The sequence below is a fragment of the Ischnura elegans genome, chromosome 2 (genome assembly GCF_921293095.1).
Source record: "Ischnura elegans chromosome 2, ioIscEleg1.1, whole genome shotgun sequence".
In the NCBI taxonomy this organism is placed as follows: Eukaryota; Metazoa; Arthropoda; class Insecta; order Odonata; family Coenagrionidae; genus Ischnura; species Ischnura elegans.
In genome coordinates, this window is record NC_060247.1 from 76,716,824 (window position 1) to 76,744,218 (window position 27,395).

Below are 27,395 nucleotides of genomic sequence, written 5' to 3' on the forward strand. Positions count from 1 at the left end.
GTACCCCCCCGCCGCGATTGACACCGTACTCAAAAATCACAACATTTGCGCCAGCCTCCCCATTTTTCCGGACGATCTAAATTTTTCCCCCCTTAAAAAAGAAATTCATCATTCACAAAATTATCTCGACCACACATTTTCTTTCAACGACACTGTCTCTATTTCTACCGCGTATCCCTCATCTTTGTTGACCTCCTTCTCTACATATTCTTCCACCACACTATCTTCTGTTTCCACACACTCATATTCAAAATTCGATGAGTCCATTTTTGACAGGGGGGAGGGGATGTTCCGTTATTGGTTCGGATTGCATCCGGAAGGTAAGCATATCCCTGGTCTGGTCTTGTACACCTAGCCTAATTGGCATTGAATCTCCCACCTTGTGGCAGGGCTGGCCTTAGGGCGGGGCGACCGCCCCGGGCCCCGCGCTTTGGGGGGCCCGGGTTTGCGAAAAAAAATTAAAATATACGATAGTTTTGAAAACGCAATTTCAACTATTACTGTATTGTTAAGTCCGTGCTAGACAAAAAATAATATTATGAAAAAGGAATAATGATGCAGTAATTTTTATTGTGCAATTGCGTTTGTCACATACTTAGCCAGAGAGTGGTAGGGATTCAAAATGCTCGAGTTTGTAGATGGGGTATAGAGTTTCATATTTTAAGTGAAGGGCCCCGCACTGAAGGTTCGCCCCTAGCCCCGCACCTGCTAGGGCCGGCCCTACCTTGTGGTATCTTGTTTCTGCCATTACATATGTATTTGGTGAATTCTTTAACATATTTGAAGTGTATCTGCGTAGATTATATATATTTTTTAATTCTTCTATTATGATAATATTCATCACTAGGAATTTTTATCTAAAACTGTTTTTGTGTCAGGAATAAATTTACAATCACTGTAGAGATAGGATGTTTTGGAAACATCTATCGATGATAATTAAATTTAAAATACGTTAAATTTGATTGAAGGGTTTGAAAATGTATACAGCTAGTGGTACTCTTCATTTGAATTAAATTATGTCTGAGCATGGGAAGACATAAGCGTATAATATTTAAGTAATCGCAGAGCTTTTTTTCAAATTGCGACTTTCTGTAAAAATCGTTCAACTGCATAACGTAAGTTTTCATTTGCAACTTGCCCATTAAAATTTTTTCAGCAATTTGATTTTTACTGTCACACCTAATCGATAATTTACAAAAAGTGTGTGAAAATGAGTTTTCTCAGCGGAAATCCTCATGGACTAACGGTCAAATCGGGGTATATCGAAGCCGCATAGGCTTTTGTAGGGTCGTTGCTATCCACGCGGTCACAAGCAAATGGGAACAGGGAAAGACGACAACACGACTTGGATCATTAACCTTTTGCTCAAGAGGATAGCCAGTCAAAAATACTCTATTTGGTCAGCACAAATATCAATCTGCCACTTCACTCATATTGTAGACAATTACATGTTATTAACGCTGTACGCATACCTACGGATTAAACATCGACTAGTTATCAAACTCTACCACGCCTGACAATGAGTTTTGTTTTGCGCACAATTAACGATATTGATAATAACCTTTTCATTGTGAAATGCTCGTGTTTGAAGCGTGCATCGTTTCCGAAAAAGTGTGTATCTAACTCAGGGTCGGACTTGGGTCACGGGTCTTTGATGGGCGGCGGTTTATCAGTCTCCACAGCGCCTTTGTGGTATGTAATATTTCTCGGCGAAAATTCGTCAGAGGTCTGACAAGTCGCTTTTGAATATTCATCAATTATTTTCTCATTTTTTTGATGCTGGCGAAATAAAAACTTTCTTTTGAGATCCACCTTAATCTTTCCTAACCCAGAGCTGCTTCTGGGAGAAATCAAAATCAAGACTTCTCATTTTAAACCTGAAAAGTTTCTTCTCATTCATAACTATTGGTGCAGCTACATATTTCGCCATTTAACTTTACAGCACAAGAAAACACGTAGTTTAAATCTTTCCTGAATGGAGCTGAAAATGTACTCATTTTTGATGTTACTTAGACGCAACATTGGGTTATGACGGATTGAAGATGGCCATATTTTCCATTTTTACGGTAATTCCTCGAGGAGCGTCCGAACCTCCCGCTAATTAAATTTGGTTGCAATAAAATAATTTCTTTTCGAGTAATAATGGGTTACCGAAATTGGAAATTCGCTCGAATACTTTTAAAATTACTCACTTATTATTAAAAAGCAATGATAATGACTACAAAAATGTTTTTATGGTGTTAAATTTTAGTATATAACATCGCAGAATTGAAAGAGGAAAAATTATGCTGTGATTACCTTCCTATTTTCCGGTGAAGGCTTATGATATTTTCTCTATAGAATTTTCGCACAGTTTGTGCATTGCGGGTGACTGACTAAAAGTCATCACCGTGGTTAGTCCCGGTATACTTAAATGAGCCGTTCCTTTATTTCTGTTCGTGACCAAACTGAAGTACACAAAATGTATGCGTCAACTGAAGTTGGCCAATTTATTGGCATCAGTTTCAGGAATAAATCTGATGTGTTGTATAAGATATCAAATCCCCCTAATAGTCTTAGGGCTGTAAATTGTTGTGTTAGTCTAGCCTTTGCTTTCAAAGACCTCTACATGACAGGAATGGTTTCAAAACCAGGTTAATTGCAGCATTGTCGAACTCATAACCTTTTTATTCTAGTATAATTTCAATTTGTCACAGGCGTTACGCTTCTATTTTTTTTCTGATTCATCGGATGTTGAGTATTTAGTTCATGATATATTCTTTTTTATAATTATGTTTAAAGCTGTATATTTATTCAATTCTTCCTTACTTGTTCACTTCAATTCTCTCATGTCCATGATCCAATGATAATTTCAGAGGACCGAGGTTTGGATGACCCATCAATATCCACAATGCAGTGTTGAGGAGTAGTGCTGTTCTTTCGGCCTATATTCTAAATTACTGGTGAGTTCTACCATAGAGTAAGTATATATTTACTCTATTCTAATTACTTAATACTGCTTAATTTGATTCTCCTCATTTTTATATTCAGCCTCTTATCTCGGCATCATATATTTAAGATCATTTTTGTAGCTAATCAACTCCCTCATTGGTCCTCATTATTACATTATACCTGCATGGATTAATTTTGTGAAACTTCCCTTTATGGGATTCTGCTACTTTAAAAAAAGCAATTGGAAAGACTTCGGGTATTTTTTTCTCGCTTTTGTCCTTGGTTCCTTTACACGGTTTTTGTTTGTGCGAATAACTTCCTTTTTTATGATACATTATATCTGATCGCTATATTGCCATAAATGTTATATGTATGCACTTATCTTTATCTTATTCAGTCGTGTTATGATGTATGATAGTATAATTTTATAGCCGCCTAAGGAAATCCAACAATCGGGTACTTCTTTTCATTTTCATGAACATACATATCTATAAATGTTTTACTTCCATTAATGCCTAAGATTAAAAAGGTCATTAATGAAAATTACTGCCAATTGCTAAAGAAACGAAATTTGGTGAATAAATAAACTTAATTGTGATGGGTTGATGAAGGCAGAGTCACCAGTGGGTTAGAAGAACTAGCAGAACGTCCCCTTGCTCCCTATAGAACACATAATGAATTTCGATATGATATATCATAATTATGGTTTTAAAATAAGAAGATAGCTCAACTATGTATTTTGACGTAAAAAGGGTGGGCTGTGTTTAATTGTGTGTGTGTGTAAGGTAATAAATACAAAATTGGAAGTATATTTTACTTCATGACTGCGTTATTTTTATTCCACTTGTATTTCGTGTACATTATCCCATCCATGATAAAAAATACAAATGGTAATGATTTTAATAAAAAACTCAATTACCGACCATGGTTTTCAAATGTTATGCCATTTGCAAGGATAAAAAGCGTGGAAATTACCATTTGTAGTTTTCATCATGGTTATATCGCACTTCTACCAAGTTAAGCCTGAAACGATTATACATTACCCCTTGTTTCATGTGATAAAAAACATCCGAGGAATATAAGAATCTGGATTGCTCAAATTACTTCGTAATTTGCATTTACATCGTAAAACTGTATGCTTTATGCTCATCATCTTTGGTTGGCTGGTGAATTTTTGTTTCATAACAATTAAATAAGTAACCTTCAGTGCTATGGTGGCATGATGAGCGCAACGCTACGATGAACGCAAATGAAGTGGTTCGGGCCAGGATAAGAATTACGGATACCTGTCAAGGTAACAATATTTAACCAATCGCCGCCGTCTCATCGATGGATAATCTCCCGCAAAGATTAGATTACACCGATCTGCATTTCTGTATCTCAAAAAATTACATTTTAATGCGTATCAATTAGCCGCCGAATTAAGTCATGGAGAATTGTACTCAGAGTAAGAGAGAAAAAGCTCCTTAATGCAGCCTAGAAGTGTACCAAATGTACTCGATTGCAGTTTATCGCGGATAAGGGAAGATATTTCGGGGGCTGAATTCATCCAAGTCCCCATCCGGGTACGCGCCTAGAGTACATACCTATCTAGTGTACCTCCCTGAATAGGGTGGTTTCCTATTGTTTTTTTATTGCCTTAATCGAAAGATTATTACTCCTGAAGTACGCATTTCACGCTCTTAGATTTTCGAATGACGATATCTATTTTTCGCGATTAAACGAAAAGTGAAAAATTTCAAGCGCGCGAAGACGCGACGGCTAAGTATGAATGCTGGGAAAAAGTCCACGTGACGTATTTCTGGTTCCAGCTGTCGGCGCGTGAGGTGACCTTGGGGCTAGGCTTGAGCGCTGTTACGACGCAGGCTGCTGGCAGGTAGCTGAGTACCCTGCTAGCAGTTAGCACTTGGCTTAAATAAGGATTATTAATCCTCTATCAAACGAAGGAAACTTTCCGAACTTTTGTAATTTTAATGGGTGATTATTAAGAGATGTTTCCCTGAGGTCTATGCCACATGCATGCATTGGTAATCTCAGACGATGTAAAACTCCTATCTACTCGCATAGAAACTAGGTCCTTGTGACGTCACGTGGAGTGGCATCGCATGGGTGCCAATCTGGCCTTTTTCAATGCGGTCAAGAATTGACCATTGCCATTCGTCTAAACTGGGATTTCTAAAACCAAATAATTTGTACATTATGAATACACTAATGGTGGGTAACGAATCGCTAGCAATGCCTTTCGTTTTCTTTGATGAAGGAAACTACCCTATTACCCCCCCCCCCCCCCCCCGAAATTTATCTTCCTTCGAAATGAAACCCCTCCTGATTTTAATTTTATTGGCGCGGGTCTTGTTCCTACTTTTATTTTAAGTGTAACAGTGATGGTAGACTTCATTATAGAAGCATTGCGACACCTCAGAACAGGTTAAGCGCTGTTTTCCGGCTCGAAGTTCTACCAAAGTTTACGAGATAGCTAATAAGTTGTTCTACCAAAGTTTAAGGAACAGCTAACCAAAGAAAAAAAATGTAGGTAGCATTTTTTTCCTTTTTGGTCGTCATAAGTGTTATAAATTTAATTTTGTTTTTATTTTATCTGTTTTTTTTGCGCAGAGAAGTTGATCCGCATGCGTACGTAAATCGATCTCTGAAGTTTCCATGGCAGCAGATGTATATATATTTCTGATGTTTGTTTGTATTTATTCGTGCGTCTATTTTGGAGTGCCATGATGATATTGAAAACCAAGTACTCTGTGTGTATCATGGAACAAGATTCAGAGTGAAACCAGGGAGCGCCTTCTTAGTTTATACCAAATTCTACCTGTCCGGGTTTTCGACGGGTTTAAATCGTATTGTCTCTAATATGCTTCTAGTTTACTTTTTGTCCACTAAGTCGCTAGCGTTGAGGCTCAAGCACCAGCGGCGACAACGTCGAAAGATTCAAGCTGAGTGGAAATGATTTTTGGCGGTACGTATTTCGTTACGAAACCCTAAGAATATTGAACAGCAATCGTTTTTCATAATTTCCTTCACAATATACTCGCTACACTTTGAAATGAAAACCCAAAAAATGTAGATTTTGATTGAAAATGCAGGTTAATATTGATAACTATGTTATTGCCGTTAGAGAGACAAAGGGATCTCTGTAATCCTTTTAAATCGCAATCGAGAATGCTAACGACGGCTACGTAACCCAATAAAATAATTTTCCTATTATTTCAGTTGTACAGCGATAGAATAATCTCATAAATAATATTTTAAAGTATTTATATTTTAGCATAGATGGTTATTGCGACTTTTTATGTTCCGAGTATTTTAGAAGCAGTATTATCGCACGGCTATGGGTGTCTCATTGATCGATGACGGGCGTGTATGCGAGCAGTTTTTTCAGCATCATTCTAGGTAGTTTGAAATTATCTGTTTGCTTACGTTTTTAACGTAATAATAAGATCATACATCTTTTTTAGATCTTTGAACTGTCCTTTTATTCAGCATCATGGTCAATTTGTTGCTTTACAACTTGCTCTGACCAGCTAAATTCCTTTTTTTCTAGGTGCAAATGTCTACAAGAAGTGGGATACATGAAGAAGTGGTTGGGGTATACCAGATAATTTCAGCAACTGCAAGCAATCCCAGGTAAGAAATTTTTAATGCCACCTCAATAATTCCCATGCTAGAGTTATCCACAAAAACTTCACATTTTTAATGCTTATATATACCCCACTCAGTTTTATTTTTTGTCCACATTTAATGCTGATTGGGCAACACGGGTGGTTGGGTATTTTTTTCTCTTTATCAGAGACTCATGCAGTGAGTTCTTCATGGTATACATGAAAAGTCACTTAGATATGTTTAATTATCTGATAAATAAAGATAATGCTCAGCATGGATGAATAGCTTTTCATTTTTTTATTAGCAAAAAAGAAATAGTAGTGGTTAGAACTATTTTTAAAGCTCATAAATGCTCAATGGCAGTTAGAATTTTCGGGAACTTGTAAAGTAATTTTGATCATAAAGGTTGTTTTGCTTTGCAGTTGTCAAAATTTTAGCTATCAATTCACAATTAAATTGTTGTAATTAATTTCTGCGGTTAAATATAAAGCCTCACTGTGTATCCAAAGTAAATAATTAAGACAAGTATATCTTGTTTCTGCTTTAAATCAGAAAATATGTGTTCTGGTGATGGATATTCAATGAGCTCTGAAAACTATGGTCACCGAGTTTTCCAAGTTCTTTTATGGAATAATCCGAAGGCATCCAAAATGGACTCTTTTTTCTCAGGCAAATGCACTAATGGAAGCAACTTTGCATGTGTACCACTTATTACAAATCTGCTTCTCTGAGGGGAAAAAAAAACTTTTCATTCATTTTTCTTAAAATATGAGATTTAAAGAGAAGCATAGAATTGCAAGGGACCTGGCTTGTAGTGGTTTATTGAGCTGATATTTCGAAACACATATTTTATAGTCATTTTCCATCGAATTGGAAGGAGATATGATAAATTTGAAAGCTTAAATAGTTTTGGAGCTCCTAACTCCATTACCCCTAAGCCTCATGGTTACAAATAAATCAAGTAATGGAATGGAAACCAGTTTTACTTAAACCTGAATCGCATGATCATTCTTTCCATCCCTTTGAGGGACAGCTCAAGCAATCGCTCCAATGAAGGCTGAGAAAATGACTGTTTCATGCATATTCCTATTTACATATCATATTGAAATAATTGGCCATAGTATATTTTTTTTTGTAAAAGTGGACATTATGTATGGTTTTATATAGTGAAACACATTCTTAATACGTATTGATTACCAATGCTAAATATCTTTCTCTGCCTATGTATAATTAGGACATAGCATAACATTTTGTTTTGGCAAATTTAGAATCTGCCCTGGCTTGCAAAGGAAGGAAGAATACCTAATTTTCAAGATGTGAATAAAATAAAAAAAATATGGGTTAAGACAACCATATCATCCTAGGAATATAATATGAATAGTTCAAAGAACCTGGGTAATCCATAATATTTTCACTAATAAATTTTTGAAGTGATAATTCAAAGAACCTGGGTAATCTATAATGTTTTCACTAAAAATAAAAGCGTAGGGGCCTCACTATAACATATTACTCCACCCCCACGCTTTTATTTTTAGTGAAAACATTATAGATTACCCAGGTTCTTTGAATTATCATTTCAAAAATTTATTAGTGAAAATATTATGGATTACCCAGGTTCTTTGAACTATTCATATAAAAATTTATTTTTTACTTTTTAGTCCATTTTTTGAAAATTTTTTTTATTACTTGTTCCAAGCGAAATAAAAGCGTTTTCTTTTTTAAATTTTTTTTAAAAGAAGTATTTATTTTATACTTTTTAGTCTTCACATCTCTCAATCGTATACTTGACCACTTTCATAAGTTTTGTTTAACTGTAAAAGCCCTCCTCGTTAATTACTGATTTATCAGTTAACAGGTCCACCAGTGAGAAGGTGAGGTTTGGCACGTGATGTGAGAGGCTTTGAGCAGCAATGCTGCTTATATGATGCATCAACATCTTTTTAGACCCAAATGTAGCATTATTGCTATAATTTCTTCAAATTATAGCAATAATGCGACATTTTTTTCGAAAAAATCTTCAATGTTGAAAATTCCATATTTAAAATTAATATGTTTATAATGATCAAAATACACACTTTAGATGTTCGAAAGTGGTAAAATATTGTATTGTGACCGGGAATACGACTTCCTGTAAAGTTTCAGATCGATTGGAAGTCATAAATTGGTCGAATTTTCGATAGCAAGATTTGAACTAAACATACAAAGAAACAGACAGAGTGAGTTAAATAAAAGCGTGTAAAAAAAGAATGATGAATGAGGAATCAGAATTGATTGCATGTTGGCGCATGCTCAATAGAAAGCTCTGATTTAAGATTGGAAAATATTGGAAATTCCAGGGTTTGATAAGAAAAAGAGGGCTAACATGAGTAGTAGTTATGCCTTGCTTCTTCGACTGCGTGGATTAGGAATATACTTATGAAATGGCAGGAGGGATGGATGGGCAATTAGGGAGATCATAAAGTTCATTGACTGTTGCACTTTTCTTTACTTTGCACAATTGTCTTAAGTGTGATTTGACATTAGACATGGCAGTGATAGGGCTGCAGGTTGATGAATTTGACAATTAAAGCCTTATTTGATTGTAAACTTGGATTCTGAATAAAATGATTACAGAGTCTAGGTAGGGTTTTCAGATGTCATAATTTTTCTGGGCATGTCCTGCTTTATTATTAATGTGTGAGTGTCCAGCTTGCCTCTTCAACGAAATTGAATCAGCCCGCTTTCTGTCAATTAAAAGTGATATGCAGTACCAATATAGAAAATAGCATATAAGAATATATGTTGTCTCTGGCATCAGAATTATTTGATTTCTACCATCGTTTGAAACTACATAGTATCTAATGTATGCAAAAGAAAAGGAATTTTGCAGTTTGTTAATGGGTACATTTTGGTCCATTTTCCACAAAGCTCACTATAGATTCTAGCTAGTCTGGCATTCGTATTATTTTTTACTTCCTACTCTAACATGTGTATCATTGATTTGGTCCATGGTAGCACACACTCTCTTTGTACTCAAGAACTCAAGTTTGCGAACATTTGATTCAATACCCAAAGCTTTTGCAAGAATTTATCTTTTTTTAGAGATAGGAATGCAACTTTAAAAATCTCATAAATAATTATTGGTGAATTTGGTTCTATATTGTAGTGCAGAGTTTTAACCCTTAATCTGTAGGAACGTTTTTGAATGGTCCGCATGGTGAGTGCAGGAATAACGTTTTTCAACAGTTGACCAAATTTTCTTACCACTTGGCAGCCATTAAGAGTTTATTGCCATCCATTCCACTGTTGCTTGAACTCGGCCAAACCTAATGGCATAGAGCACAAAGGCATCTTTCGAGGACTGGGCACCCTGCCTATGGGGAGCACTACCCGGATTTTTATATTAGATAGACAAATTGCAAAAGAACCATTAAAAGGGGATATTTTTCCGTTAGAGTACTCCCTGCTCTCCGCAGTGCTTTCACGATGAAAACAATTCCAATGAATCCTGGAATTTCTTAGGAATTTATTATCTTGTCATTGTCCTTAAGCCGGGGAAACTTAATTGAAAGCATTGGTCTCTCTTTCATATACTTTCGGTGGTGGATCTTTCCCCCCTGCGTAATTACCAAGGTCATTTCTTTCTTTTGAGTATTATAATCTCGTTCTGGATTTCCTACCGAATGGGTTTTCCTTGTAATATCCTGCCTTTTCTACATGCTCTATATAACTTTGCTCAGTTTTTTCAGAGTTTCGGTGGTGTTCGTTTTAGGAACCAACGACACAATATTGCAAGAAAACTTCCAGTCTGGTGCTATCATTCCTGAAAGATTAAAAGCTAGGCATTTTATTGAATAAATATCAGATTCTGAGGGCAGAAAAAAACCCTAGAGAGTATGTTTCGTGTGTAATATGTAAATCTAAAAAAATGGATCAAAAGAGAAAAGGCACACGATTTTGGTGCAGAGGCTGTCAGAAAGCACTATGTACAGGATTTTTCAGAGATTATCATTCAAATAGCGATTTCTAAGTGACAAAAAAACTATATTTTCAAGTAAAAACGCCTATAATCCACTTTATTATCCATTACCTCTACCTGCCGCATCCAAAGATACTTTTCTAATTGTAAGTTCGAATCGGCTGAAATATGGTTGAAAATCAATGGATTTTACTACTGTTTTATATCAAATCACTCGTAAAATTGTCATAAGGCCAAATTTGAGGAAAAAAATCCATTAAAATTCAATTTACAAAAAGTCACATTCAAATAATAAACACATTAATAATCTCCAATTGTGATTCTTAGAAAGGGCTCACTTGTATTCACGGTCTGTCGTCAGGGGGTAGGGTGGGCAGTCCCGAATTATAAGGATGGACCACCTGCTAGACACATGCCCGGGGTCGACGGAAAAACATCTTCCCCGCTCAATTCCCACACACAGTGGCAGCAAAATTTTGACGCTCCTGCAGCTAAAGGTTTAAGCAAAGTTTTTTTTATGGATTTTACAAGCTGTAGACTTTCTTTAATAATATCTTGCTTTCTTCCATCAAATGTTTAACTTTTGAAAATTTTTATAGATCCTCCCATTGGCATAGCAAGGGGGGAGGTCTAGGGGGTGCGGACCCCCCTCCCTCCAAGTATAAAAGTACAATTACTTTCCTTCATAAAATAAAAGGAAATATTGAAAAATCATGAATTTTCAAAACATTTCTTTGATAAATGAAGTTTTTTCGATTATGAAAAGTATTACAAATTAGTTTAAAACCCACTATTTAGTACCCTGTTTTTCATGAAATTTCCCTCTGGTTTTGGACTAGCTAAATTCCTGGCTACCCCACTGGATCCCCCCCAAAGCATCAGAGAAATTAAAAAAATATTTAAAACTATTGTCTATGTTTTCTCTGTTGTGAAGATTTCCCATGGAATTACGAGTGAAACCCAAATTTTAAGTGCCAAAATGATGTAATGTGTATTTTCAGGCATGTAATTTTTCAAAACTTTTTGTGGACCTGTGCCTTAACCCCCTTAACCCCCCCCCCCCCCCCAAATCATTCCTAGCTATGCCTCTAGTCTAGAGAATATCTGAAAGTTGAAAAAAATTCAAAGTAGATGATAGTATGTGAAATTTTCTGGATAAAAGAGATGATTATTCATAGTTTTTACTGTAATGCGACATTGTATGGTTCACCTGCAGGGATGTTGAGGATGGAAAAATGATTGGAGTTTTGGGGAGAGTTGAATTTTTGAGCCCAGAAAATAGAGTGGCGCTTTGTCTTTGTTCTCTTTACAGTTATCTTTGTCCATCCGGTATATAGAGCCAATATGGCAATAATGTCTCTGGTAGATGCAATGGCGGATCCTGGATTGGGGCAAGGGGGGGCTACTTGGTGGTAACCTCCCAGCAGTAGTGGGGGTCCAAAAAAATTACCATTCTATTTAGTGTAAGTTGGATACCCAAGGGGGGAGCTATAGCCCCTGTAGTCCCTCTCTGGATCTGCCGCTGAATTGTGACACACCAAAATGGTGTAAAATGGGCCCTGAGTTTAGAGCTAATTTGTATTTCTAATCGTAAAAGTATGTCCAAAAAATTCACAGAGAAAAAAATCGTTCACCTCGACTGGGATGCCGGTCAAGGCGAATTTTTTTCATGGGATTCCTGTCAAGGCAAATGATTTTATTCTCTGTGGATGTTTCGCACAATTTGTGCATTGCAGGTGACTCTGTAAAGTTGTAAATGTGGCTAGTCCCGGCATAATTAAATTTCTTAATAGTCTCACGCTCACAACGACCGAATTAAGCCTATATAAATTAGAGTGATCATTTACAATTCCAAATAGCGCATGATCGCTCACATACAATGGATTTTATGGATGGAGAAACATGCTGGTTTTATTTTTATAAAAAAATAATTGTACCTGGAGCAAGTATTAATAAATAAATTAATACTACTTGGAATATTTAAAATTATGATCGTTTATGGTAAGATGTAATATTTTTAGCTAGTGTTGGACCTTTTTTATAAGAAATCGTGATTTCATTCGTTCCGGTAACGTAGGTATTTACTGATAAGCGTTCAATTTGCCCGCTCGCCATTAAATTTGGGAAGATGGCGCTAAGGCGCCAGGTGCTTGCAAGGTGGTGGTCGCAGTGTTGTTTTTGTATGTGATCGAGAGATTTTTGTGTTATCTTTCATTGCTTCCAAATGTTATCGCGGTGGAAAAAAGAATGTCTATAGTTAGATAATTGCTGAAATCATACCGTTCATATCGTCGAAGCCATTTGCTCAATGTTGACGATTTAAATGCATGCGCGAATATGGCAGAAAATATTAGTGAAACTCCTTCTACACCGCAAAGAGTGAGATCGCCTTCAAAATGTATCACGTACAGCGTGTCGTTTTGCGATAGCTTTCTTGATCAAGACAATGAAGCGGTGTTGGACATGGGCGATGATGAATTGGAGAAACTTATTGTAGAAAATAGAAGCGGGAGGAGTGACGTCGCCAAGTCCTTTCCAGAGCGCCCTGTTCATTCACAAGAAGACGCCGGGTAATTTGCTATTTGGAGTTATAGTGAATACTCTTGATCGTCTTATAAGTTATAGACTCTTTTTTTTTAATATATGATGAAGATTTCCTCCCCATTCATGAGTAAGCACCCCCAATCTTATCATCATGTTTTGTTTATGGGTTGCTTAACGTCAGAAGTATTAGTCATACCCATCAAATGGTGTTATTCATTCTTGTACCTTAGTGTTTATGATAATCATACTCATATTTTATTACGTGTCGCTTCGCAGGAAATTTTCTTACATTTTAATTAACTCAGTGGAACCTTCTGTGTTAGTTGAAGTCGTTGGTATTTCCATTAAGCGCTGGTGTATTGCTACCTTGATGCCTTATCTCCCTTATTGATTCGTATCCTGTGATACCAATGATGGAGATCTATAGAAGGTCTTGCTATTAATTGAACCGAGGTCACACATCTCATCACAGGTTAATGAGTCAACTGGTGTGTGGGAACTCATTTCTTCCGTCTATTCCATTCTGACAGTGAAGGCAGTGTCATCGCACGAATATATTTACACAGGAGTTTGGTTCCTAATCAGTTAGGTTGGACGATTAAGCGGAATGTCTTAATCTTCTATTGGTGTTTGGTTACATCTGTGCCGAGTGCACAGAGCATATCTCTGTTAGGCTACGTTTGTGCCGAGCGCAGAGCATATCTTCGTATTTCGTGGAAACAATCTGTCGGGCTAGTTGAGCTAAACAATCCAGAAGCATCTTTTGTTAGGTGATTAAGAATTTCGGCTAGTGAAAATGGATCAATGTTTAAGTGAAAATCTTCCCCTGTAAGTTTGTTTGAGAGATCAGTATATCTTCTAGCAGTATGAAATAGCTTCATTTCTTTGCACCCAAGAAGTCATTGTTCTTTGGTTTTTCAAGGTGGAATTAAATTTGCGAAGGAGATATTAATAACAATTTATTACAGTTCTAAGTAAGTCTCACATTTGTGCTTCTCTTTTATTTTGATAGTATATTACATATAGTTCTGCAAGGAGCTCAGCTAAATCACTTTAGTTTACACTCCATGTTTAGGTGAAGTGAATTTTGCTAGAAGGTGACTGGTCTGATATCTAATTATTTTCAGCCATGCTACAGCATGGGAGACAAATTTGGAGATTTTGGTCCCTGAATTTTGAAAAGAACTGAATTCCCAACCCCTTTGAATTCTATCCTGTGATGACAGTTTTAGTTGACATTGTTTGAATATTTTACATTATCTTTCACAGATTTGATACTTCAATTAGTAGTCTAACACAGCTGCCATATGCAAGGAAATTTTGCAACTAAATTTTAGATGAGTCATATCTGTGATAAAATTGCTGATAATTTATTTTGTTAAAAAATATTCCATCTTATCAGACTTAGGGCGAAAGTATTGTCCCTAGTGAGTGGTGATTTTTAGGAGCCTGAAATGGAAAGGTATATATTAAAGTCCATCAGTTTTTCCTCTTGTTACCAGTGTACGTGTGTGGTGACTGTACCTAACATTGAGAAGTAGCATTGTGCTTATTTCCCAGTGAGACCCATGTGCCCATCATATTCTTGATTTTTGACATGCTGAAGTGAAAGGCTACGTATCTGTAGTCAGTGTCTTTAGTTATGTTTATTTTATGTGGTATTGTTTTGAACATTGCTGTGGAAAAGTTATTGGTATTTTGTTAAGTATCAAGTGATACCATATTTTTGCCGCTTGTTAGTTTACTGGAGCACTCACAGTCATATTGTTTAAATGTTATTCCCTGGCATTTTTACTTACATTATTATGGTTGCTAAAAATTGTGTCTAAAATGAACTCTGTAAAAATATTTTTGAGAACGTTTTTGTTTCTCGGATGTATTGCACATTCGATTATTAGTGCGACTTGGAGGAGAGTAATCATCTTTGGATACTATGTTTGGCTCTTGTGATTGTACAAAGATGGCAAAATTTTATTTTTGTGCTTTAGCTAACTTTTGTCCGTTCATAATGTAAATAAGTCCATGTATTCATTCCATTGCTGAATGTTGATATTTATTTGTCCTCCATGTCCAACAAGCTTTGTGCCGCTTCAGCATTAGAATCTATTTGTCAAATTACATATGTGGAGGGTGTAGAAAATTATTTTAACTGTACTGTTTAGTTGTACTGCTTTAGCTGTTTAGTAGTTAATTAAGAAATATACTTATTTTCTGATAGCTTTAAAAATGTCAGGTTCTGATTCAACTACCTTAATCTCTTAAGTATTTTCATAGCGAGATTTCAGTTCTTCAAGCTCTTATTCCTGGTATTAATCACTTGGTTTATTTGATTTTGTGATAACTTGGCTGAATTATTAAACCCTGTTGACTTAATTGCTTTGGCAGCGTTGCTGTAGTGCAGCCAAGGTATGGTGGCCTCACCAGTAATGATGCTGTGTTGGAAACCCCAGAATCGAATGTGCAAAGGCTGGTATTTTGCGTCCATGGAAACCCAGGGGGTTGCTGCATGCTGGCCAATGGAAGCGATCGATGTGGACCAAGGGTGAAAGTTGATGGAAGAAGTGATGATGTTATTCTGCCTAATCCAGACATATCTGCAGGTATTCTTTGACTTAAGTTTAGTAAATTTACTATTAATTTGCCTTTTCTTTCATTTTATTTATGATAGCTTGACTGCAACAGGTTAAAATTTATGGATCGATGTCTTTTTCTTAGATCTGGGGCACTGCCATCAGGAACGGAGCAATGCGGTGGATGTGAATGCCCGACGGAAGCTGATAACTGCAAGCATTCTCTGCGTTCTTTTCATGATCGGAGAAATTGTTGGTAAGTACTTTGAGATGTGTATTTATTCAGTGTGGGCGTGTTTGTTCAAAATATCGCACATTTATGTAATTTTGATGTGAGATTGCTCTGATGCAAATGTTTGCCACTGCTATTAAAAATAAATAGAATATTTTGTGGATATTAAAGTCATAAGTTTAACTTGTCATTCAGTTTATTTTTTGCTTGTTTGATCAAGGTAATTCATCATGATATATGTTATTTGAGTCATCCATTACTAGTTCAAAGCCTGATTTATTTTTTTTGTCTCAAGGCGGAGTACTCTCTGGAAGTCTTGCGATAGCCACAGATGCGGCCCACCTGCTTACTGATTTTGCATCGTTTATGATCTCCCTCTTCTCTCTCTGGGTTGCCTCCCGTCCTCCTTCAAGGACTATGAGCTTTGGCTGGTACAGAGCTGGTATGACTCTCAATTTCTCTTTGTCGTATTAGTCATCTACTCAGTTCCTCAATTTTCAGGTTAATTTTTTTTAACCATTAAAATTATTTGCTGTGAATTAAATAGTTAGCAGTTTTAATTTTATCTCAGTAATTATTTTGGGCGATTTAGGGCAAATCACCTCTGTGGAAACCAAAATATATATATTGTGGAGGTAAAATGAGTATTAATTCCCAAATCACAACAAGGTATGAATGAGAGGAAAGAGGAGGGAATTCAAAGGTATCTTGTGCCGTATTTTAAGTTACATAATTTAATGATTGACGGAAAGGAGATTGGCAATGTTTAGACGAATGTGGAGTGCTCAATTTCGGCCATTATTTTTTCTTGCTTTTAATGGCTAATTATTTCTTCTGGAAACTTTTGTTATGTAGCAATTAAACATACATTATCACTACATGAATTTTTCATTTCGTATCATCGAAGATGTTGGGAAAAGTCATGATTTGCAAAATGCTCCTTTTGCAACCTCAGTAATTGGTTGAAACCTTGTAAATAATAATCATCGAAAAAAATGCAGTTTTTAATGTATTTAGATTTTCTGTTAGACATCTGATTTTCTGTAAGGCGCACACTCACAATCGGTTAGTAATTTTGTTTGTAATATTTACCTTATGCAAGTTGTGATAATTTGGCATCCAGTCCCACAGAAGCAACAATGGGTTCAGGAAGTTGAGATATGTCATATCCAAGCATCTTCAAGGGATGGTAGCAGCAATTAAAACGAAAGTCCAGTGAGTTGAGTAGAGGCCTCATGGGTTTATGTCAAGGAATAGGGTAGTTTCCTTCATCAAAGAAAACGAAAGGCTTTGATTGCGATTTGTTACCCACCGTTAGTGTATTCATAATATACAAATTATTTGGTTTTAGAAATCCCAGTTTAGACGAATGGTAATGGTCAATTTTAACAGCATTTGTTAAAGTCCAGATTGGCGCCCATGCGATGCCACTCCACGTGACGTCACAGGGACCTAGTTTCTATTCGAGTAGATAGGAGATTTACATCGTCTGAGATTACCAATGCATGCATGAGGCACATAGCTCAGGGAAACATGTCTTAACAATCACCTATTAAAACTGGCTAATGTCGGAAAGTTTTCTTCGTTTGATAGGTATTAATAATCCTTATTTAAGGTAAGCGCTACCTGCTAGCAGCCTGCATCGTATCAGCCCTCAGAGCCTCACCCCAAGGTCACCTCACATGGTGACAGCGGGAATGAGAATGATGTCACACGGGGTTTTCCCAGCATTCATACTTAGCCTTCGCATTTTCGCGCGCTTGAAATTTTTCACTTTTCATTTAATCGCAAAAAATAGATGTCATTAAAAAATATAAAAGCGTGAAATACGTACTCCAGGAGTAATAATCTTTCGATCTAGGCAATAAAAAATAATAGGAAACCACCCTATTATGTATTGCCAAAGGGATGATTGGATTACTGCTAATGATTCTTAAGGCTCCAAGTAATTGCCAGGAACCTTCTTGTTATTTGCCTGAAAAGCCTTCTAACAATCTTCACTTGAAGATAGTTTATATAAATTTGAATATGTTGCCTCCGGCCCCCACTGTTTCCCCCTTGAAAGCAATAAATTACCAAAGGACGGTTGAATTTCAATTGTTAGGCCTAGTGATATGTGAGTTGATGTGGTCAAAAAAAAAATAGTTGTCGGTGTATTTAGTTGTTGATGAGAATCACTTTTCTTTGACAGTGTTCAATTTAAGTCAATGAACAAATTGCTTATGGGTATATTTTTAGTGTTTTAAAATTGGGGGCTTAAATTATTTAGTGGATGTAAATATGTGCTGTGAAATTCCATGGTTGGATTATTTTATCACTACCTATTATCAGTGTTAGATGAGTTCAGTGATATTTTCTTTTTTGTCCCATTTCTCTTCACAGAGGTAATTGGTGCTCTGACATCGGTGCTGATGATATGGGTCGTCACTGGTGTTCTCGTGTATCTGGCTGTGGAAAGAGTGATACATAAAACTTTCGAAATTGATGCAACTGTGATGCTGATTACTTCAGGCCTTGGCGTTGTTGTCAACTTAATGTGAGTACAAGTCACCCAAAAAATATGATGCATGAGGAGCACTTTTAGGTGCAGCATACTGTAACTCTTTGGGCCAAACCTTTAGTTGCAGGCTTATTTGGTGTTTTGACCTAAGAACCTCTACCTGGTGAGGAAAGTGAGTGAATAAACAGCTGTTTATTCACTCACTTTCCAAGAGCCTAGAAAAATTGTCCAAAAAGATGTTGCAAATGGTTTTAAATTGATTTTTATGAGCTGTTCCAGTGCAGGGAATCTAGTCAATATTGGATTTTAAATTGCATATGTCAGGAAAGTAAAATGTGAGGGAAACAGAGAAGTGTCTTGCAGCAGAGGTAAGAGGTGTGGGCTGCACTTAAGGGGCACTGGAGTACTGGGTAATGCTTTGGGGGATGGAACAAATTTGCAGAGTTCCATATTCATAAATGCTTACTGATTCTTAAAAAAAAAAAAAATAATTTTGGCATGGTAGGGCTTGACTTTAACACTTTTCATCGGGATAGAATCTTTTCAATCCCAAAAAATCCAATTTGGGTATTTATTATTTTGGGCATGGGTTCACGATACCATTTTGAGACTAGGTAAACATAACTTTTATGAAATTCTGAGAAATGAGAGCACCCCTAGTGACCATATAGGGAATGAAAATGAATAAAAATGATAATGGAAGCACATCTGGTATCACACAGAATAAAATGAAATTTCGGTTGTATTTCCTGAATGTGATTTACCTTGGGACAGTGATTAACAATGGTAAAATACTACTTGAATGCAATGATGTAATCAAGAAAAAAGGAGATACGAAGCATCTAGAAAAAATAATATTCCAAGAGCAAAACATATATGTATCCTGAAAATTTATATCACTGGTCTAAAGATTACTCTTGGCTCTTTAACAACAAATATGTATTTCACAAATTAATCAAATAAAAGCATTATAGTTATTGGCAATTAATTCATAATGACCACTTTGGCAATTCAAATATTTATTGCAAAATTAGATGGTTTATTATACATATGTAGTTGAAAAGTATTATCTCAGGCTTTTTTGTTTGAATTGTGAAGAATATATCTATATTTCACTGTGCTTTATTTTGTCGGGACCATAGAAGGAAGAATGCTTATCAAGTTATCTTAATAGGCAAAGTATTACTTTGTGTTTCGTGATTTTATCTCTTCGGTGATTATTCAAATAGTAGGCTAGCACCTATCAGGGTTTTTTATGGTAACTTTCTAATGCAGGAAACTGTTGCTAACTTTTATTTTGGTTGGAGAATATTTGAGATCTACATTAGGGATGGATATTTAATTCAATATCTTCTTGTCTTGGGAGTACAGTGGCTCAGTGGGTAGTATACTCAGCTGCTGATTGAAGGGTCTTTGACTTTTATCCTACTTGAAGCCTTCAGGCACTCTCCAACTAAAATTTGCAAGGTGGCCCAGGGAAAGGAACTGGCCTCCTTTCCCTGAACATGAGAAATACACACACCTGAGCTCTACTCTCACCCATTTAAGCCAACCTCCTTATTAATTGGCTTAGTTTGAGTTAAGAGTTGTTATTTTAGAAACTAACTTCATCTTAGCTCAATTAAACTAGATTAACTGTGGTAAAATTTACAAAATAATGCTTCATACTAATTTATTTTCATTTATGCTCTCCTGCTCATCAAAAACTAGTATTACTGGAGGACAAAATCGCATATGGAAGTATATTTACAAGAAATATTTTATTTTAACAACGTCAGGCAATGATGGTGGACATATTGGAACTTAGTAGACTCAACTTGAGTTGGTATTTAGTGAGATGACTTTATAGCAATGTGGCAGCCAAGTGAAGTGTGAGTCTGGGTGAAGACTTGAGTAATGTTTGGTCATGAGCATTTTTTAGGTGCCCCATCAAGCTCTTTCCTTTTCTTAATCTTTTGGGAAAATAACGAGAGATGAAACATTCTGTTTTTTATACTTTTTATGAAATTAGTAGTTGTCTAAAATAACTTTGCACTGTCTTTGCAGTATGGGGTGTACCCTTCATCAGCATGGACACTCGCATGGAGGAGGTGGTGGACATTCCCATGGTTCTGGGTCGTCTCACAGTCACGAGCCTAATATAAATGTTCGTGCTGCCTTCATTCACGTGCTTGGTGACTTCATTCTTAGTTTTGGAGTGTTTGTAGCTGCACTCATAATTTATTTCAAGGTGAGAAAAAAAGGTATTGTAAAAATAGTGATCTGTATGGTCTTACTTTTTCATGGTGATGTTATTTCAAAAGTTATTTTGATGAAGATTCGGGCTGTCTAATAGGAAAATGAGATTCTGAAAGAGGGACTCATGGAGGGGCCTTATCGTTTTTGTGTGTGAAGAATTATTGGTAAGAATAACCTCAGAAATCTATGCAGGAAATGCTTAAATTAAAAAAGGGAAAGGTTCTGAAGATATTCGTAAGCCTAATGGATCATTGGATGACCCAATTTAACTCAGTCTGAACTTATTTTTTTGGTGTAATTTTTATTTCTTATATTGCCTACAATAATAGGTCATTACTGAGAAATCTGCCTTAGTTTGTACATTTTGGAAAATTATAAGTTTACAATGGAAATTTAATTTTGACGAGGCGAATGAACCCTTCTTGCAACCATCATCAAATTTTATTTTAATATTTATTAGTTATTAGAGAAAAGTATTAGTATTTTGAAGTGAAAGTGTTGAGGTAGTTGATTTGTAATAGGTTACTGAATGCATTAAGCGTGAGGAATCTGACAATAATAGGTGAGTCCTGAAAGTAGGTTAATTTTGCCAAGAAGGGTGAGTTGCATAATACATTTTCTTTTCAAGATTTTCAAACATTCATGTGCTTATTTTTGAATTTGTATTAGCTTGCAATTCTTTGTCAACTTGTTGACAGTTATTGTCTACATTGGGTCACCTCTATAATCTACAGAATTACCATGAATTTTGGGAATAGCCGTCAGGTGTAATAAATTTAAAAATGTGTTAATATCCCTACCCTTTTTGTGTGAATATTATAAAACAAAAATTCTGTGGTTAAAATTCTGCTCTGCTTTTGATGTGTGATTTGGTAATATCATAATTATTCTCTGACATTTTCTTTCAGCCGTCTTGGGCGATTGTGGATCCTATTTGTACGTTCCTTTTCTCAGTCCTGGTGCTAATGACAACTATTACAATATTACGGGATGTTTTGATAGTGTTGATGGAAGGTAAGTCTAATACATAATAATTATGTATTTGTCTAAGCATCCTAAAGGTATAAGACTTGCCACAAAAATACAATAGATGATGAATTATGTATGTAGGTACAGTGGAACTTGGTTAGTACGTTCCTCCTTAGTACGTTTTCCTCCTTAGTACGGCGATTTCCCTCGGTCCCGGTACCATCCGAACAAAATACAGGTAAAAGAATTTGGTTAGTACGGTTGAAAAAATTGCGCTTTCCTGGTTAGTACGCTCAATTGCTTGCCGTGACGCAACCCGCAATTCGTTCTCTAGTGTCTTCTTAAGGGTCGCAAACGTCTGAATTCATGATTTAATTTATTATTATTAGCCATTAACATTCTTCCATTCATTCCACATCTCTTTCTTCTACCATAATTTATCCAAATGCATTTCTGAATTCTTGTGACGTGATGAAAAATAAAATGCGCCCATTTTTCGGGAATGTCTGACTACGAAAAACTACAGCCAATAAGAAGCCCCAATTTTCCCCACCCCGAGCTCCTCACCTTCTGTTGCCTTTGGAGTGCCCGCTGCGCACAAATTTCGCGAGTGGGCAATTGTTGCTATTGCACGAGTTATCATGATGAAGAAATGAGTCTTAACGGTATTAGACAATTCCCACATTATCTAAAGCAGTACTGCTCCATAAACTCGACGTCGTGCGTATTTACTTGACTACTGTTGCGGGAGCAGACGGTCCTCTGGATCTCCACGCGAAGCTTAGCTTAAAAATACTTGATCTCGGAACGAAAGCAGACGACATTAGACAAGTTTTGAAAGTAAATTTCAACTGTCTAATATAAAATTTTCTTGTAATTACGTCGTAATCTAATAATCTTGCGTGTCATCAGTCGATATATCGATCGATTTTACAATCGAAATGGTATCATTCCAGAAGCGAATGTCTACGGCTGTTGCCGTAATTTGAAAGTCAATATTGTATTGCCCAATGATGTTTAAAAAACCAGTTGACTTACTCGGGGTTGTTGTTATATTCTCCGAGTACGCTGTGAGAAAGAAAAATGACTTGTCTTCGCTTGTCTGAGCTTCACTCGTCCTCGTTCTGTAAATATATATAGGATAAATCACGGGAGATAGACGCCGTAATCATGGAATCGTCTTCGGAAATCTATGAAAAATTGCGATTTTTATTCACATGGTATTGTTTTTCAATGTAGCGCTCATTTTCTTGATTTTAAATGTGAAAAGAGTTCAGGAAGGCGATCCTATGAGAACTACCGATAGTAATTGTAATTATGACGACTTTTTCACTGATTGCAATAACCCCGACTGCTATTATTTACTTTCCTCGTTAGTACGTTTTCCTGGTTAGTACGTTCATTTTTCGTGGTCCCTTCAGAAACGTACTAACCAAGTTCCACTGCATTAGGTTCTCTAATTATGTATACCACATATGTTGTGGCAAACAGTAAACATACAATAGAGTATGTAGACAGTATGTACTTAATAAATAGTTCATGTTCAATATTTGAAAGGCAGATTAACAATTAAGGACAAGCCAATTCAGCAGACTCCCGATTATCTGGCTGCGGTTTTTATCTGGGTTGTAGATTATCCTTATTTTCACTCTCGCTCAATTTTTTCCGCGATCTTTCAAAAAAAATGAAATCGTACGCAAAATCATCGGAATTACTGATTTAATGCTAGGATATACCGGGCTTATTTTTTCTGTTAGATTCCCCTTTGTCAATCGGAAGCAATCGTGCATTAGCTACATTCTTGGGAGCACTGTGCTCCTGTTTTCCAAGCCTCGCAGTGCGCAGCCTTGCTCCATAATCATGGGTACACGTCCCGCAGCAGTGGCAACCTGGGCAACTTGTGCTAGATGCGAATATGTGGCGTGGTGCCTGACAGTGTAGTTTCCGACATCGAGCAGTGGTTTTGAAGTATTCGTTTAAACCACTTTTCTGTATCCATGATTGCACAGCCACGGATGTGTGGTTTTCGATACCATGTCGTACATGGATCAGTAGGAATATGAGTACAATGATGTTATCGCTGCTAAAAAGATCGAGAACTGGCAAAGAAAGCTCTCAATGAGTCCGGGAAGTTCTCTAAAATAACAGAATAACTGCATAAATAATAATATTGTTTTTTTTAGGTAAATTATGATCATTGTAACACATATAAGTGAAAGTGCGGGTTATCCATGTTTTCCGATAATTTGTGCCGTCTCTCCCCATTATTAGTATCATTTAGAACTTCGTGCGTAGGTTTCTGTGGCAATGCTCGTGATGAGTGCCAAGTTCTGGGTTCTTCAGCCACGTTTGTCAATTATGATTGACAACAGTTTAAAAGCCATCTTGCTTTCATCTTCTGTTTCGACAGCAGTTACCAAAGCCATCAACCTGAATATGAAAGCAGGTTGGCTTTTGAAAGTGTTGTCAATAATAAGCAACAAATGCAGCTGGAGAACTCAAAATTTGGCTGTCATCAGTATCAAATAGATTAACATTGTTGGAATAGTGTATACTGGAGGAAACTTTTATCATTTTTTTAAATGACACATGAGCTAATGGATTTTAAATATTGTAGTGATTACTTTTTCCTTGATTCCATTTTTTTTCCTGAAGTGTCATTTTTTTGCTGAAAGAATATCTATATTAGACGCTTCCTCATTTCAATATGGAACGCCCAAGAAAAAAGTCTGAATGGAGGCATGGCAACCCAACAACTTAAGTTAGTTCCTTTTAGTTCTCATGCATTAGAAAGCCAAATAGGCCACTCATTCATTGATATAGTGTGATATCTCATTCGATATTGAATGTATGTTCAATTGTGATCACAATATAGCAATAGATGTTCAATATCTCACTCCCAACTCCTTCAGTATCGTAGAAGCAAGGAAAAGGATAATAATATTTTATAAAATAATAAATATAATTGTTATAAATATAATGAAGTAATTATTGAACATTGATCCTCGGTGGTCAAACCTTGACCTATGAGATGAAGATGATTTTTTTGAGCTATTATTTTGGAAATATGCCGTTGTTCTTGTCTTATATGCTGTAAAATATGGTAAATGTACCAGACTCACTTTTTTTCATTTCTCACTATAGTAGTTGTCATAGCCTAAACATTTACTTATGTCTTGTAGGAATGCCTAAGGGAGTTGACTTCAGCCAGGTCCACACTACTCTCTTGAACATAGATGGAGTAGTACGAGTTCACAATTTGAGGATTTGGGCCCTTAGCTTAGACAAGACAGCCCTATCAGCTCATCTTGCCATACGTAAGTTATAATGTTCAAGTTTATGTAATGGTGGTATAATGTCTCAGTTGTAGCTTGAAAGAACTTATCCATGGTGAAAATTGGGTTGAAAGATCTGCTACCTCCTCCTGAAGTTTTGCAGATTCACCCTGAAACACCCTGTTTAACGTAATGGTTATCTGTTAATTTTGTCCCTTTCTGTGTACTTTTTTCTAATAACAGCTTTTGTCATTCAGGTCAGAACGTAAACACCCAATTAGTACTTGCTGCTGCATCCCAGGAAATCAGACGGTCCTATAACTTCTTCGAGCTGACACTTCAGGTGGAGGAATTTCGGGAAGAAATGGAGGACTGCAATCAATGTCAGTGCCCTGAAGGCTGACACCCTCTAGAAATGTCTTTCTTCAGTGTGAAAAATCTAAATAGAATACCAAAGATTACCTGAACTCATATCTCTTGATAGGTATCGTCAGCTGTAAATATTTAAAATTATGTTTTATTTTCATGGGGCTAAAGGATAATGGGAACGTTTAGAATACAATTTGATCAAAAAAATTAATACCATGATGCCTTCAGCAGTTTTATTTCTAACCTTATTTATTTTGTGATTAATGGAAATTGAATGAAATTTGTTTTTCAATGATTCGAGGAAATTGTTGGCATGAGGCGGTGCCAGTGCTATGCATGATGTGATATTGTGTGATTCCTGTTGTTGATTCCTTTGATGAAATGCTTAGGATCTGTTGTGTGTGTTCTTCGTGAATATGAGAGAATGCTGGTTGGTGGGGGGCCAAAGTGGGTGAGGAGACAAACTATGATGAATTATGCTCTGTAATGGAAGAAAGAAATTACATTAAAATGTCTCTAATAAGTCCTGCTTTATATTTGCTAAAAAGAAAGTTTCTTTATGCTTATTATTCAGTTTTGTGTACAATGTGGAAGGTTTATTATTGTCCTGAGAAGGCATTCGCTTGGAGTAGTATACCTGAAGTTTGGATTTTTATACATTTTTATTCCACCTGAATGCAAATTGCTGAAGAATATCAATGTATCATTATAGTGGAACTTATGCAATGTAAAACATGACAATGAAAAGATGTTTTGTGTAACCTCTTAAGTCCATTTTCATAAGACTAAATGTGAAATGCTCAATGCCATGGAAGGCATTCTGCTTTCAGAAGGTATACATGATCGGAGTAAACCTTTTAGTATGTGATATAATGCATTGAGGTGTGACTATTGCAGTGCTTGGAAATCCTTTTTCTGGTACTTGTTTTCTTCTCACCAACAGTCCGAATTTAAATGTGTGTATTTACTTAAGTATTTGTAAATGAAACTACTGTGAAAGAATCATTTGTTAATGGCATTTACTGTTTTATATTATCCCTGGAATCCAAGGGTGATTTTATATTTTTACTAAGGTCATGTTTTCCTAGTCTACTGGCCATGAGATGTTGAAATCAAACCTGTGTTATACAAAGTTCAATTACAAATAAAATATATGTTTTCATTTGTGCATTATTTACTTAACATATGTCACTTTTTGATGCTATTGTCTAAGATTGTCTAGCTAGAATAAGATGTGGCAACAGTTGGATTTCCTTTTGAATGAACTCGATGCATCTACTGATTATATATCCCTGTGCTTGACCTATTGAGGATTCTTGAATGATCTAGAATGGAACAAGAAATTTTGTTTTGAGTTGTGATAGTAAATCTATCCTAAATACTCAAAAAGCTCATTTTGAGTCTTTAGCTGGGTGTACCTTGTGAAACGAAGGTTTTCAATTTTTGGCAATGAAAATAAATTTACCTTAGTATTTTTGTTGATAGTGAGAAGAGTTTCATCCTTGGGCCTTCTTGGTGTTTGAAAGTATGGAATGTGTTATTCCATATTTTGGTATCAAAAATTTTAAATGTTTTTAGCAATGCAAGGGCTTTCTGGGGACTAGGGGTGGGGGTTACAGGGGTTGTAACCCCTCACAAAGTTAACAATGCTTAGCATGGTAGATTAGTGCTTGGCTCCAGAATGAAGTGTCATTGGTTCAAAATTTTGAGTGAAGCCTCAGGACAAAATTTTCAAACAATGAGGTTTTTCCGAGAAATGAGCTTGTCCCTCTGCCATGAAAAGATGAATGTCACACTCCTATTACTTGGTCAGGAGTGAGACCTTTCTGAACCAGTGGCACAGCAAGCACACAGTTGGGGGGGCCGTATTAATAGTCGACCCCCAGGGGTCCCCTAGCTCTAGGTGTCCCCTACGCACGAATCTGGTATTAATAGTCGTTCCCTAGGCTGTAGGGGCCCCCTTGCAGTCCCCTACAATGGGAGCGGAGTGAGCCTCACCTTGCGACATGTGCATGAAGCGGAGAAAACAGGTACTACTGGAATTGTAAGCAGAAATCTTTAGTTGCTTTCGTATTTTATCGACTTCATGTTGCTGCTTGTTCAAATACGGTCGTTGCTGTTGTGCTCTCGTTAAAAAGTTACTCATTTATGCCTTTATTCACCTCCATATTAATTCCTACCATACCATTTATTCATC

At 36.3% G+C, this 27,395-nt stretch overlaps 1 protein-coding gene across 6 annotated transcripts; it reads left to right on the top strand.

Annotated features, from left to right (window-relative positions):
* LOC124153997 (zinc transporter 2-like) lies at positions 1-26,360 on the top strand. 6 transcript variants are annotated; one of them, XM_046527461.1, is made up of 11 exons: positions 1-320; positions 2,856-2,942; positions 6,485-6,567; positions 15,431-15,645; positions 15,761-15,871; positions 16,143-16,289; positions 18,230-18,383; positions 20,394-20,577; positions 21,494-21,599; positions 24,737-24,871; positions 25,087-26,360. In XM_046527461.1, the coding sequence occupies exons 3-11, from the start codon at positions 6,491-6,493 to the stop codon at positions 25,230-25,232; spliced, it is 1,275 nt and encodes a 424-aa protein (XP_046383417.1). In that variant the 5' UTR covers positions 1-320; positions 2,856-2,942; positions 6,485-6,490; the 3' UTR covers positions 25,233-26,360. The 6 variants fall into 6 exon arrangements, with proteins under 6 accessions (XP_046383417.1, XP_046383418.1, XP_046383416.1 ...); XM_046527462.1 differs by lacking the exons at positions 1-320; positions 2,856-2,942 and adding an exon at positions 5,713-5,899; XM_046527464.1 differs by lacking the exons at positions 1-320; positions 2,856-2,942; positions 6,485-6,567 and adding exons at positions 13,308-13,873; positions 14,315-14,507.
* Positions 26,361-27,395: the final 1,035 nt, after the last annotated feature.

Coding starts and splice junctions, on each gene's coding strand:
- LOC124153997 (XM_046527460.1), top strand. CDS start 12,839: ATGGCAGAAAATATTAGTGAAACTCCTTCTACACCGCAAAGAGTGAGA. Junction 15,872..16,142: donor CATGATCGGAGAAATTGTTG/GTAAGTACTTTG, acceptor TTTTGTCTCAAG/GCGGAGTACTCTCTGGAAGT. Junction 21,600..24,736: donor TTTGATAGTGTTGATGGAAG/GTAAGTCTAATA, acceptor TATGTCTTGTAG/GAATGCCTAAGGGAGTTGAC.